We start from the raw sequence: 15,329 nt of genomic DNA, 5'->3' as shown, positions 1-15,329 counted from the left end.
CATTGATAGACTTTTGACAGTAATAAAGGTGGAGAATGGCTGGATCCTGGGTGGGGGTTGTGGGTGTGAAGTGCTCTCTTTATTAGTAATTACCATATTATATCCTCTTTGACCCAGACACTAGAATCCTGGAAACTTTATGCTACCGTGGGGCTGCTGGTGGGACTGGATGTTTTTACATTGGCTATTTGGCAGATTGTGGATCCCTTACATCGAACAATTGAGGTATACTTAAAAGCTATGGAGTTGGAATTGAAGCGGCTGAGGACAATCATAAAGGCATTGCTCTTATTAGAAATTAGTTTAGAAGACCCGAATAAAGATAACTCTCTACATCCTACTAGACATCAAAAAGAACTTTTTCATCTAAGAAGGAGCTCTTATTATTAAACTCTTATTAATTATATAGTTTAATAACTGTATGATTAATTTGGTAAATTTGATAACTTTGGGGAATAAAAGCAAGCAAAAGACTTAAGGTATTATGTTGATAGCAATCAGATAGGGTACATTTTAAGAACTGATTCTCTCAAAAGAGGGGAGCTAAGATTTTGGGGTTGGGATTCAGGAAGGGAAGCTCATATACATAGACTGGGAACTGAGGATGTTATTGAGTGGGAGGTATTGTTTTTGAGGATAACTTATTCAAGCAAAGGGGAGAAGTTGGAGACTGTATCCTAGACAAGAAGTAGAATGTGAGAAGTGGCACTTTTTCTACCTATGGTCCCATTTTTTCCTATAGTCTTTCACCAAGGAGGAACCAAAACAAGATATTGATATCTCCATTCTACCCCAGCTGGAGCACTGCAGCTCCAAGAAGATGAATACTTGGCTCGGTGGGTGGGGCATGGGGGACTTGGAGATGAAAGTAGTCTTGAAAACAGAAGGGAGGAGGATAGAAACAAACAATAAAAGGGAGTTGGGGAGAATGGGTGGGATTCATGTGAGGCAAAGATACACAACATGGATTACTTACCTCCCCCCTAAAAAATATCTCCTATATAATAAAGACCTTTCAAAGAATGGAAGTAAATTTGTCTCTGCCTGTAAGGAACTGAGACTCTAAGATAGATTAAAAGTCACACTTCTGTAGTGACAGAGGAATAAGTTAGGAATACTTTATTGAAAACTATACCATCTTTGATTGGGCAAGTCATAGGCTTCGTTCTCCTTTGGTTCAGTTAGTTTGCTGTGTTCTGTCTGTAGCCACAGTTTACATTCTTAGCCCTGGAAAGTCCTTTTAAACATACACCATATTTGTTGTTGGCTGCCAGAGTAGGTGATCCTGGTAAGCCAGTGTGTACTGTTCAGTATAGTCCTTCATCATTACTGAGAAAGAAATTTGGAGCACAAATCTTCTGAAAAGAGACCAGAAGTATCACCTTATAATAAGTCAAAGGATAGCATAGGAAAAAAGTTTAGAGAAGATGAGTGGGAGGTAGGGTCAGTATAGGAGGGAGGGAGGATCAAACAGGCATATCTCCTGGAGAGGTTAGAAAGGTCGTTTTTCACTTTGCTTTAATGGAGCTATTGAAAAAAATTGGTGTCTGATGAAGGATTGGGGAATTAGGAGGGACTAGAGAAGGAATAGATGTGGTGGGGGAGTGAAGATGAATGTTTTCCATGTGATCTTTTTAATCCCTAGGTATCTTTTATGGGTATAAGGGACTGTTGCTGCTTCTTGGGATTTTCCTTGCCTATGAGACCAAGAGTGTCTCCACTGAGAAAATCAATGATCACCGTGCTGTTGGAATGGCAATCTACAATGTGGCGGTGAGCCATATGTCTACATATGGATTATTGTTGTCTTTTTTTTTTTTTTTTTGCTGAGGCAAATGGGGCTAAGTGACTTGCCCATGGTCACATAGCTAGGAAGTGTTAAGTGTCTGAAGTCAGATTTGAACTCTGGTCCTCCTGTCTTCAGGGCTGGTGCTCTATCCATTACACTATCTAGCTGCCCCTTGTCCTTTGTTCTTGAAGAGGACCATTACATCAGGGAGAGGATGCCATGGCAGGGGAGTGAATCAGATTTATGAGGGTGGGCTGTGCAAAGTCACTAGTCTCACTACTACTTATGGGTAGATAATCTTAGGATTCAGAAATGGAGATCTGATAAAATAAGGTCACAGCCTTAAACAAGAATTTGTGATTCTAGAGCAAATTGATTTAGAGTAGATAGGGAAGTGGGGAAAGGAGGGGAGGGTGGAAATGGGAGGGGGTGGCACAGTCCTCTGTAGGTGCAGTTAACTGGGAAAGGAGTTGACTTGTCCTACAGAGAACCTCTGTGGCATAGAAAACAGTCCCTGGCCTTTCCACAGCCCTTCCATCCCTCCCTTCCCCCACTTAAGAAGCATTACAGAGGAGAGATGAGAGTAAAATGATGTCACCTCTAGGAGACTGAGGTGGATGGCCTTGCACTGGGAGATGGATTGAAATGGGAGACACAAGCTGGAACATACCTCCCATTCTGAGCATGCTGGGAGAGGGCCCACTCTCCTCATCCTTATTATGGCTCTGGTTCTGGCTAAGATTAAAAGTGTGTCTAATAGAGATGGATTTGATGCTGCCTCTTCATAGTACTTTGTTCTCAATAGTCACTTAATAAGTGATTATTGAATGAAATTAAGTGTTTTTCCATTTCTGAGGCAGATAGGGCATACCAAATGTATGTAGACTAATTCTGTCCCTATCTGTTGGCTCAACTCATAGCACTGATATGAGAAGCAGAAGGGAGAAGGCGATTAGTTAGAACTGGGGAAATGATTCGTGGGATACGTTTTTTGGAAGCTCGTCTCTAAATCACTGGTTACAATCCAAATCAATGCCTGACAGGCTATTTCTAATGAGATAGCCAGCATCAACATACTCCCTCAACAGCTCCTCAAACTGGCATTATAAGAATTATAGAGGGAGAAAATTTGTCCTACATCTTATTGGACTCATGAATGTCTTTGTGTTTTTCAGGTCCTATGTCTCATCACTGCCCCAGTCACTATGATCCTATCTAGTCAACAGGATGCTGCTTTTGCCTTTGCTTCTCTTGCCATTGTATTTTCCTCCTACATTACACTAGTTGTGCTTTTTGTGCCCAAGGTGAGGCTTTGAAATAGGAGGGAGCTGTTTTTCTTACTTTTTTTTTTTCCCCCTGAGGCAATTGGGGTTAAGTGACTTGCCCAGGGTCACACAGCCAAGTGTTAAGTGTCTGAGGCCAGATTTAAACTCCTGTGCTTCTGACTTCAAGGCTGATGCTCTATCCACTTTACCACCTAGCTGCCCCAGGAGCTGTTTTTCTTAATAAATTGCCCTTACTTAATGTGTATTTATCCTTATTTTCCAACTCCATCCTGATCTTTTTTTGTTTGCTTGTTTCTCTTTTCCTTAATCCTCTTATTCCCCCTTTATTCTATTCCTTCCCATAATCCAGGAATTCCCTTTCCTTCTCCCCTTACTTTCTGGACTCCTTGATTCTACCCTTCCTCCTTCTCATCCTTGTCCCTGTGCTGCTGCTATTTCTGTCTCCTTAATTTTACTCCTTGCTTTCTCTTTACCCAACTTTGCTATTAGACTTAGCTGAGTGTGTTGTTCTTCCTTTCTGTACCAACTACCCTCAGATGCGGAGGCTGATCACCAGAGGAGAGTGGCAATCTGAAGCCCAAGACACTATGAAAACAGGTTCATCTACTAATAACAATGAGGAAGAGAAATCACGACTTCTAGAGAAAGAAAATCGGGAGTTAGAAAAGATCATTGCTGAGGTGAGTGGAGGAGTATAAGGGAAGGTCAGCTTGTGATTCGGAGGGACAGGTAGTTTTGGGAAGAAGGGACTTTTATATTATTTTTTCATATTTATTTTATATTATTATATTATATGTGTTGAAAACTTTCAGATCTTATCTTTCTCCCTTTCATTCAATCCCTTATAACTCTTTATTTCTTGCCATTCTCCTGGTATCTTCTCTCTTCCCTTTTCTCAGTTTCTTCCTTTTTTTCCCCCTTATATCTTCCCCTTTCCTCTTTCCAAATTTGGAGGCTTTGTGCTCCAAATTTTTTTTTCCAGTAATGATTTAAGTTTTAGTAAAGTAAAGTAAAGTAAGTTTTAAGTAAAGATTTAAAGTTTAAATCTTCTCTATTCCTTGTCATCTCTTTCCCTTCTGCCTCTACCACTAGAAAGAAGAACGTGTCTCTGAACTTCGCCACCAACTCCAGTCTCGGCAGCAGCTCCGTTCACGGCGTCATCCTCCAACACCCCCAGACCCTTCAGGGGGTCTTCCTTGTGGTACTTCTGAGCCACCTGACCGGCTCAGCTGTGATGGAAGCCGGGTCCATTTGCTCTATAAGTGAGGGAGTGGGAGTGAGGGGAAGGAAAATAAATAAGGGTTTTTATTCGGAAGGGGAGAGCAGGGTGGGGTGGAGGGAGGGAAGTAGAGAAAAATTTCAAGAACTTTGGGAAGAAACAGGGAGAAGCCCTCATTTCCAGAGGACAGGAATGGTTTTTTTTTGCCCCCCTAATCCATCTCTCCTAGGATGGCTTGGATTTCTAGTACTTTGGGAAACAAGCCTTTTCCCACTTACCTACACATCTTCATGTCACAGCTTTATTACCTCAGCTCTAATTGCTCTTTGTCATTTTTTGATGCACATGTACATAAGTGATAACACTGCCATGTCTCGTTTTCTTGTGATTCACATCTAACTCGCATCACTTAGCTAATCTAGTTCATATCTATTGTGTCCTCTGGACCCTTCCTCCCACATTCCATGTACCTTTTTATACTCTATAAACATGTGCTTTTTCTAGCATTTTTTTTTTTTAATCAGTGTTGGACCATTCGTATATATGGCACCTTTGTACTCTCTCACTCTTTTTTCTGCTTCCTCCACATACATTCAGGCTCTCCCATTTGTTCTTTTTACTTTGCTCACTTCCTCCTTTTTCTTGTCTAGATTTATTTGCCCTTTGCCTGTGACTCTTGCTCACCATTGCATTCTCATTTTTTTCGCTCTCTCCACAATATCTTTGCTCTCAAACATACTTGGTTTTAATTCAAGAAATGTATTTTAAGAGTTTAATATATACAGGAAAAGATGAAAAACTACCTAGTCCCTGTTCTTGTGGAGCTTACAGTCTAGTAGAGATTAAATATATTAATAATCAGTTTTAATATGTTAGAGTATTATAAATACACAAGAAAGGTCAGAGTGACATGAGCAATTAAAAGAAAATTTGTAGTTAGAGATGTCCAGCAAATCAGAGAAATATTTGGGCGCTGACCTTGAAACCAAGAGACCTAGTTTAAAGTCCTATTTCTGATATGTACAAGCTATATGACACTGGGTGAACTTAAGCTCTCAGTGCTCTCATCAACCCTCTAAGACCATAAGTTGCAGAAAAGGTGCCAATCTGTAATGATAGAGTTTCCTCACCTCAGAGTCATCCCCTCTACCAATAAAATCACAGATTCAGTCTTATCCCTTTGTTTAGCATGTGTGCTCTTGTATATGCTTATGGTTATGTGTGTTTTTACATATACTCCTTACATATACATATAGCAAGTGCTATAACCAGTGCTTTCCCTAAAAATGCTGTTACCTCTGTCTTCTTTGCACTTTTATAGCCACATGTTCAATATAAACCCATGCCCTTCCTACACATTCCTTGCCATGTTGATAGATTTTCTCTCCTATGCTCACTTGCTTTCTCTTGTCCACATCTATACTCCTCCTATAATCATAATTTTTCTCCCCTCACATAATACTCTTTTTCCTCTAGTCACAACCACTTAGCACTCTATCCATATTTCTTCCTATGATCCTTCCCTTCTGACACAAATCCCTTAGGTTTTGGGAAGAATTGAGAATTGAGGCAAAGGGGGGGATACAATTGAACTACTTCTAGTGGCTAGCTGGCAAGCAGTCTTGACCTGAAGGAAAGGTACCTTCAACAACTAGGATGAACAGATGGATGTATGGGTATGGATATTTCCTCATATTGTGGTATCTTTTGGGGAAAATTTTTCTAGGCCTTCAATAAACCAGAGATCAATGTGACATAGCATTTCTTCCTTCTTCTATTATTGAAAAAGGATCAAACACTTCTTTGGAGAAGTGCTTGGAGAAGACTGAAGGAATTACTTAAATTTATAAGTCAATGAAGAGACAAAAAGAGAAGGATTTTTGTTTGTTTTGGGGGAAGAGGAAGGTAATTAGCTGATGTTTAGAGTCATTGAAGGGAGGAAAAACTTCTTAATATTCCTATTTCTAGTCTTCATATCCTGAAACATGTTTCCATCAGAGTTTGAGAAGTCTCCTCTACATTTAAGATACAATAAGAACATCTATGGAGGATGAATGAAATGGTATTATAAGGGATCCTTCAGCAGTAAAATTCTTTGAACAAAAAAATGAGAGCAGTGAAATAAAATCTTTTATTATTTAATGACCAAAAGATAATACTATGCTGCTTAAATTTTTGTATCCTGTGAGCTCCCAGGCACTTATTTTTGTAAGGAAATATCTCTTGACTCTAACTTTTCTTGTTCCAAATCTTAAGATTTATTGCCTCTCCCTGAACACGTGTCTTAACATAGAAGTGCTTGACCCCAACATCTTATTAAAGCTAAGAGAAATAATGATTCCTAATTCTCCATATTGTTATTGAGACAGAAGGAACACAGAGAGTTGAAACATACTGAATTCCATCTGATATAATTTCAAGGGAGTAGGTGAGAAGGAAGAAAATAATCATGGCCTTGGATAATCCCTGTTAGGGCACAGAAAGAGAAAGGTTTATTACTGTCTTTATGCAAAAATTAAAAGTTTGAAGGTGAAGTTTTTTCAGTAGCTGAGCTCACAAAGCAGAAAATCGGAGTTTTCCTTAACATGAGTGGTGGCAATGGAGAACCTAGTTGAGAAATAGAATCTGGTGAAATGATAATATATTGATTTCAGAATAATAGTTAGAAAGACTTTTCTCCTCCCCACCCTTCACTCTGGGAAAAAGTTACAGAATCATGGAACCTTCAAATTGGAAAGGACTTTACAATCTCTCTATTGCAACTCTTTCCCCTAAGGGAAACCCATCTCCATCCATGCCCTTCCTAAATATTTCCAATGGGTAATCTCACTTTTCCCCAGGGGAGTCTATTCTACTTGAAGATAGTTCTAATTATTAGGAAGTTTTTCCTGATATCAAGTACAAAGGGATTTCTGCAACTTCTACCCAGTTCTCCTCATTCCGCTTTCCTTTAAATAATATATATTTCCTCCGTTTACTTTACTATGTTTCTCTTGAGTCCTGTGTTTGTAGATTAAATTTTCTGTTCTGTTTTTTTCAGTAGAAATGACTGAAAGTCTCTTACTTCATTGAAGCTCCATTGCCTCCCCTGAAAGATGCTGGTGAATCTCACTGGGTAGTTTTGGATTGCCTTCTGGAATATGGCATTCCAGGCCCTCCAATCCTTTATTATAGAAGCTACCAGATCCTGGTAATCCTGATTGTTGCTCTTTGATATTTGAATTGCTTTTGTCTGGCAGCTTGTAGTATTTTTCCCTTGAGATAGTAGTTTTTGAGTTTCACAACAATGTTCCTTGGGGTTTTCCTTGTGGGATCACTTTTGGAAGGTGATTGATGGATTCTTTCAATCAATATTTCCCCCTCTATTTCTAGAATATTGGGGCAGTTTTCTTTAATGATTTCTTGAAGAATGTTATGCAGGCTCTTTTTTTTGGTCATGACCTTTCAGGTAGGCCAATAATTTTTAAATTGTCTCTTCTGGATCTCTTTTCCAATTTGGCTGTTTTTCTAATGAGGTATTTCACATTTTCTTCCATTTTTTCATTCTTTTTATTTTGTTTGGCTGATTCTTGCTGTCTCATAAAGTCATTAGCTTCCATTTGCTCTGTTTTAATTTTTAATGAGTGATTTTCTTCAGTTAACTTATGTGTCTCTTTTTTCCATTTGGCTAATTCTACTGTTTAAGGCGTTTTCTTTAGACAATTTTTTTCTTTTCTATTCCAAGCTGTTGACTCTCTCATATATACCTCTCATATTCTTTCTCATTTTTTCTTCTACCTCTTCTATTTGCTTTTAAAAGTCTTTTATGAGCACTTCCAAAAAAAGCCTCTTTGGGCTTTGGATCTTTTGGCTGACCAATGCATATCACTATTTGAGATTTCTTCTGTGGACATTCTGTGCTCATCTGAGTTTGGGTTTTAGTCTGCCCTGTCACCATAGCTTTCTGTGGTCAAGGTTCTTTTCTGTTTTTTGCTGTTTTTTTCCCCTTCCTTTAGGTATTTGCTTTTTTTTACTTTTTACTTTTTGTTATTTTTATATATTTTTTAACTTTTATGTTGAACTCTGATACTGGGGTAAAGGTGGTGCTGTCCCAAGCTTCCTGTATAGCTCTGAACCTTGGCTTTGAGCACAGGGGCCTCTTGTGTTTGCAGGGGGGAGTTTTGGCTGCTCTTTTCAGGAAACAGCTTGGTTTCCCAGAATTTGCCTTCTGAGCTTAGACTGAAAAGTGCCTCTACTGAGCCAGGACTGATGGTCTTAGTGGCTGATTTGCTGTGATTAAGACCCTCTTATCAGCTTTCCCAGAGTTTAGCTGAGCAGGGCTGAACATCCCTTTCACCCTAGTGAGATTGACTTTTCTTGAAGTTTTTCCAGTCTGCCTTGGGCTGAAGAGTGGTTTTGTTCCATCAGACTCTATTCAGAGATTTGGTTTCATATGGTTTTCAAGGGAAACTGGGGGAGCTTGAACAGATCCCTGACTTTACTCTGCCATCTTGGCTCCATCCCCAAAAGTCTCTCATATTCTGCTTTCTCTGATTTAATCCCTCTTCCATATGACAGATCTTCAGACACTTAGGGTCATTGAAGATGAGATAACTGAGGTCATGAGAGGTTACTCAAGTAATATTAGAGATGGGATTTGAACATAGGTGCTCTCCAGAGTGAGTGCTCTTTCTGAGCATGGCTATCATGTCCCTGCTCCTTCCTCCCTGCCCTCTGCAATCTTCTTGAGGCTAAATATTCCTAGTTTCTGCAATTGAAACTCTTGTGGTAGAATCAAGGTCCTTCACTACCCTGATCTCCTTTAAATGGAGGTTTTTGGGCCTAATCACTAACACCCTTCCTAAACTGATACAGAAGAATACTATAGATGTCATCTGACCATGACGAAATATTGTGGGATTATCACTGGTTGTAGTGAGCTATGCTTTTCTTAAAATACCTCAAGATAGCATATTACATTATTGACTTAAGCTTTCAAGTATAACAAAACACCAAGAGATTTTTTCCACACAAACTACTATCTAAACATGTCTCTTTCATCTGGTGCTTGTGAAGTTAATTTTTTGAACCTAAGTGCAAGACATTACATTATTAAATTTATTCTTCAAGATTCAAGTATGTCTAGATTGGATCCTCTTGTCATCCAATGATTCAGTAAGATTTATTAAGCATATCAGGACTTGTAGTAGGCATATACAGAAAAAAAAAGAAATAATTCTTATCATCAATTCATCCTGTATGTATTTTATTTGTACATAGGTGTTTGCATGTTATCTTCCCAATTATAGACTATGAGTTCCTTGAGATCAGGAGTATTTTTTCCCTTTCTTTGTATACTTGATGCTTAGCACAGTGCCTAGGCACAAGTAAGGAACTTAATAAATTCTAGTTGACCAACTGAAAAAGAAATCAAAATAATAAAGAAGCCTAAAGCAGTGCTAAAAGGCACAGAAAAGAAATAAAGCAAAATAGGTGTAGTAAATTAGGCCTAAGAATAGTCATAGAGGCTGATTTGTGGCCTTCTAGCTACTTTCTAGCTGCGTGACCCTGGGTAAGTCACCTAACTCTGCTTCAGTTTTTTCATCTGTAAAATGAGCTGGAGAAGGAAATGGCAAACCACTTTGTTATCTTTCCCAAGAAAATCCCAAATGAGTCATGAAAAATTGATCAACAAAAACAAGTTATCTCCGACAAGCCAGATCACAATGTTCTCACCATTGAGACAGCAAATTTTTTCAGGCCAAAGATCTTTTTAGTAGTCTCAGTAGTCTCAATGAACTACATTAGAAAGGGCAATTTTTGTACCTCCAAAGAAGGAAATTAAGAACAGCAACAACAAAAAAAGTAAATGAAAGCTCCAAGTGGTAAGGATCCTTTGATATTTTTTCTGATAATTGGGAAGATGAATCATGCTGAGAAAGTCCTGGAATTAGTAGGAATTCCTGATACCATACCTTACATGACCATCAGCAAAAGAATCCCTATTATCAGGCTACCTAATAAAGTATGGTTAGGGGAAACTGTCCCAGTGGTTTCTCACTTACTAAGCAGTTGACTTTTTATAAATTGGATTAAGCCCTTGACATTTGCACCTGTAGCCCCTAAAGTATTCTGAAAGATTTTCACAAAGCAGATGGCAAGTACTCCTTATCCTTAATCCAACCCTATGCTATATAATAGTTGGGAATTTGATTATTGTATGAAAGTAGGCAGCTGTAATAGGAAGTGTTATATTAAAAGGTAAGAGACCTAGACTTTAGACTTCCTGACTTCTTGTATGAGCATAAGCAGGGTAGTGAACATTTCTGAAGTTCAGGCAGCTAGCTAGACAGTTCCTAGATAGTGTTGGGCTTATAGTCGGGAAGAAGTCATTGCAGATCTTGCCTAGGTATTAGTTGTGTGATCTTGGGCAAGTCACTTAAATTTTCTTAGCTTCAGCTTTTTTTTTTTTTTCAGCTGCAAAATGTGGATTATAATAGCATCACCAACCCCATTGTTATTATGAGGATTAAATGAGATAATGTATACAAATCTTAAATGCTATATAAATGCTAGCTATTATACATTGGAAGAGTAATGGACCTGAAAGCAAGTTGCTTTTGAATTATGGTACTGCTACTTAAGATCATAGATTTAGAGCTAGAATAGGTCTAAGAGGTCACTGAGTTCAACTCCCATTATTTCAAAGATGAGAAAACTTAGGCTGAGAGAGGTCAGTGATTTATCCAATGTTACAAAACTAGTGTTTAAGGAAAGATTTGGATTCAGCTCTTTTCAACTTTAAAAGCCAGTTCTTTATCTGCTATAAAACCTTGAACAATCACTAAAGGCAATCAGTTTTTTCTTTCTCTAAGAGTCATTTTCCTCCTCTGTGAAATAAGGGGCTTGAACTAGATGATCTTTAAGATCTTTTTCAGTATTAACATCTTCAAACAATAAATGGCATTTCTTTTATTTGAAGTCTATGAGATAAGGTTTTTACCAAAAAGATAAAAAAAGAGAAGTATCTACTATGTTCAGAAATATTTGTAGTAGCTCTTTTTGTTATGTCCAATGTCTCCAATGTCCAAGAAATTGGAGATTGAGGGGTGCTCATAAATTGAGTAATGGCTAAACAACTTATGAATGTGATAAGAGTACTATAGTGGTGTAAGAAATAGTGAGGGGTTTAGTTTCAGAAAGATTTGCAAAGACATAGAAACTGATGTAAAGTGAAATGAGTAGAACCAGGTTAAAAATGTATACAATGACAATAATATGGCAAAGACAAATAATTTTGAAAGACTCAGCCACTCTAATCAATATAATAGAATCAATTCTAAAGGACTTATGATGCAACTTCATGTAGAGAACTAATGGCGTCAGAATGCATATTGAATCATATTTCCTTTTCTTGGACATGGCTAATGCAGGAATTTATGTTGCTTGGCTATACATATTTTGTAAGTTTTTGTTTTGTTTTTTGGCTTTCTCAATGACTTGGAAAGGAGTAAGTGGGAGGGAAAGAATTCAGAATTTAAAAAAATAATAATAAAAAACATAGGTAAGCAAAAATAAAAGCCTGGAGAGATAGTTTGTTGGGTATTTTTGATCAGATATTAGTCAAATTCTATCCATGCCCAGACATTGCCTTTGAATCTGTTAAAAAAATCCATTAAGGAGAAAAAAAGGAGTGGAGAAAAAAGTAAAAGGAAAAATAATAAAAAAGCAATATATATATATACACACACACACACACCCCTGAATCACAGATTTCAAGTCTGAAGTTACCTCAGAGGTCATTTCCTTCATTTTGCAGATAGAGAGTGGGTGACTTGCTTAGGATCACATAGGCCAAAGAAGATTCAAGGGATGACAAAGAAAGAGATGGTGGTTGGAAATAAAAGAAATGACAAGAGATGACCAGTTAAGACAGAGCTAGCAAAATCAGGGAATGTTATATAGAATAAAAATTCAAGTGAAGCCAGAGGAAGATAAAGATGGATATAGGATAAAGGAGAAAAACAAAAGGAAGTTAGACATATATGTCTTCTATATAACAAATTCTCATCTCAAACAGCCCTTCCTCACTCTGAGGTTATGTGTTGAATTGGTGGCTGGGTAAGGCAGTTAATTGTGGATTCCAGATACAATTGAAAAACAATGGAAACTTTAGAAACATCTCAGTATTTTGTAGTATGTTTCAGCTTTCCCCTAGTTGCTTGATCTTCCCCAAAAGTCTTCTAAGTGCTCCCTTCACTTCCTTGTTTCTGAGGGTACATATGAGGCATTTTAGTGCAGGAGTCCCCACAGCACAGAAAAGACCAAAAAATATTCCTTGGTCCTAGGCATAAGGATTCTTGGGCTGAAGGTAGACAGTGATGACAGAATTGTAGAAGGGGACCTCCAGGAGGTGGGAGGAGCAAGTCCCCAAAGCTTTTTTTTCCATTCTACTCCTGAATTAATCCTTAGCACAGCCTGCACAATAATACCATAGGAAATCAAAATGAGTGTCAGTGGCACAACCAGGATGGGGACACTGGCCACAGCCATCTGTGAGGTAAGATGGATAAGAGCTGGAACTTTATATATAAAATCATCAACTCTTCGTTGGGAGCAGAATGGTAAATCAAAACTGGATGGTGTCTGGGCCACAGTCCAAAGATCCAGGCTATAGCTGCGTGTCTCTGACTAAGGCAGGAGTACATAATGTTGCCACATATTGGTCAAAGGTCAAGCAGCAGGATATACTCAGTGGTCCTTAGGGCTAGGAACACAAATAGCTGAATTGCACAACCAGTAAAGCTGATGTTCTCTGGACCTCAAAGGTTGGACAGTAACTTGAGAACACATCTTGTGGTGAAGCAGAGATTCAGGAAGAAGAGGTTGGAAAAAAAGAAGTACATGAGAGTGTGAAGTTTGGAATCCAGGATAGATTAATAAAATGAAGAATGTATTGCCAACCGAAGTCAGAAAGTAGCAAGTCAGTACCAACACAACAAGGACTTTCTCTAACCTCGAGTGGTCAGAGAAGTCCAAGAGAATAAAATCTCCTGGGGAACTTTTATTATTCATGGCCTTACCTTTGACCTGGGCTCTGAAGAATGAGGAGAAAGAAAGAGAGATGAGATATTTCACAAGCTTTTAAAATTTTTGTTGTTTGTACTTGTGAACTTGTCAAAACATAGCAGGGAAGGTATTTTTTCCCTCCCTTTTCTTATCTAATGATCCAACTTCATTCACTTCTCTCTCCAGTGACATCCCCTCATAGACACAATGTTTCCTTCAGCTCTGTTAACTACCATCACCATCTTCTACGCTTTTGATAAGAAAGTTGTAAATGTAAGAAAACCCATGATGTCCTGATTAATTAATTGAATAATGGAGAGAACACAGACTGTGTCCCTTCTCTCCCACTCTTCTATGTTCTGCTTTTTTTTTTTTTTAAATGATTGGGATATTCCCCCAAAATTATAATGGTAAAAAAATTCCTTTGTTTAACAAAATGTAGTCCATGACCAGGAATATGCATACACATAGTATAGGATATATGGTTGGCATTTGTTTTTCTAGGAGCAGGAATGCATCCACACACTTTTACCCTTTTCTTCTTACAAACTTAAGGCAAATGGCTAGATTTGGTCATTCTGCTCTGAGCCTGAGAAATAGAATTTTCCTCTCTTAGGAACCTAACTATCAGAAAGTATCTTTTATACAACATACAAACCCTATGAGATGACCCAGAAAAAAGAAATGGGAGATATAATTTATGCACTTGAAAAGTCTTTGATCTAGTTGGAGAGACAGAACAAACATAATAATGGGAAAAATTGGAAAGAAAATTGTTGTGATATGGGAGCCACCTGCCAGCGGCTGCTGGAGGTCTAACTCAGACAATGGCTCTCTTCATGTGAGAGGATGATGATGATGATGATACAAGGAGCCTGAGAGGCAGTTGCATTCTCTGACCTCGCTCTTCTTCCCTCTTGCCTCCAATTTATTTCATTCTCAGTCCACAAAGAACATCTGTGTTAGGCTGCTTTGCAACTCCTATGGAGGCTCTTGGAGAACTGACCTGCCTCTACACCCAGGCACAGTCCTTCACAATGGACCAAAATGTAGTGTCCTTCTGGAGGTCTCTGTTCGGGGGCCAAAATGTAGCGTCCGGACTAGCTCTCTGGAGGATCTCAGGATCAGCCTTGATCTTAGTGGAGTAGGCAGGAGAGCCACCAGGAGGATGGTCAAGGATGGAGAGTCTCATTTCCAGTCTTCTTAGCCCTAAATACCTCAGTATGATATACATCTTTACAGCACACTATGTGTGAACTAGAGAACCATTATCCCATCAATCACACTGAGCAAGCTTATAATTAATAAGCACCCTGCTGAAAGTGTCCCTTGCTTCAAAAGCAGAACACAGATGGTCATGCCCTCCCTGACTTCTCAGGAAAGGAGGTGAAAACACCAAAGGGAAATGGAGAGCCAAACCAGACATTGTCAGCAAGTTTCCTCTGGGCTTATACTTTATCCAGAGTTTCCCCACTATTTGCAGTCCTCTACAGAAAATGAAAGATAAAACACACAAATACACACATACAAATAAATTCAATGAAGAGTACAGGTTCATGAAGATTAAAGTCACATGAATCAGAAAGTTATTGGGAAGGAGGCCTTGGTCTTTGGAATAAAGAAGGAAAGAGTTGAAATATGGCAGAAGCAGAAGAAAGGCTGCTTAGGTCAAACCTCAGGCCATTGGTCAGATTAACATGAGGATGTTTTCTGATGGAAGTAGATTTCTTCGACAAAGAGAACTAACTCAGTTTCAATTGATCAATGATTGACAGAAGCAGCTACACCCAAAGAAAGAACACTGGGAAATGAATATAAACTGCTTGCATTTTTATTTTTCTTCCTGGGTTATTTATACCTTCTGAATTCAATTCTCCCTGTGCAACAAGAGAATTGTTTGGTTCTGCACAGATATATTGTATTTAGGATATCTTGCAACCTATTCAACATGTAAAGGACTGCTTGCCATCTGGGGGAGGGGGTGAAG

At 38.6% G+C, this 15,329-nt stretch overlaps 1 protein-coding gene and 1 pseudogene across 5 annotated transcripts in view; one reads left to right on the top strand and one right to left on the bottom strand.

The window, feature by feature from the left end:
- The window catches only part of GABBR1 (gamma-aminobutyric acid type B receptor subunit 1), a 27,992-nt gene extending 21,944 nt beyond the window's left edge, over positions 1 to 6,048 (top strand). For all 5 annotated transcript variants that reach the window (XM_051996075.1, XM_051996074.1, XM_051996073.1 and 2 more), the window contains 6 exons: positions 118 to 225; positions 743 to 836; positions 1,646 to 1,773; positions 2,965 to 3,093; positions 3,612 to 3,755; positions 4,168 to 6,048. In XM_051996075.1, the coding sequence (XP_051852035.1) occupies positions 118 to 225; positions 743 to 836; positions 1,646 to 1,773; positions 2,965 to 3,093; positions 3,612 to 3,755; positions 4,168 to 4,341 (777 nt within the window). In that variant the 3' untranslated portion in view covers positions 4,342 to 6,048. The remainder of the gene's footprint in view (positions 1 to 117; positions 226 to 742; positions 837 to 1,645; positions 1,774 to 2,964; positions 3,094 to 3,611; positions 3,756 to 4,167) is intronic.
- On the bottom strand, positions 5,770 to 15,329 carry LOC127561016 (olfactory receptor 2H1-like; annotated as a pseudogene).

This window comes from Antechinus flavipes, chromosome 4 (assembly GCF_016432865.1).
Source record: "Antechinus flavipes isolate AdamAnt ecotype Samford, QLD, Australia chromosome 4, AdamAnt_v2, whole genome shotgun sequence".
NCBI lineage: Eukaryota > Metazoa > Chordata > Mammalia > Dasyuromorphia > Dasyuridae > Antechinus > Antechinus flavipes.
Note: the sequence above shows the minus strand (reverse complement) of the source record. Positions and strands in the feature narration are given on the sequence as shown.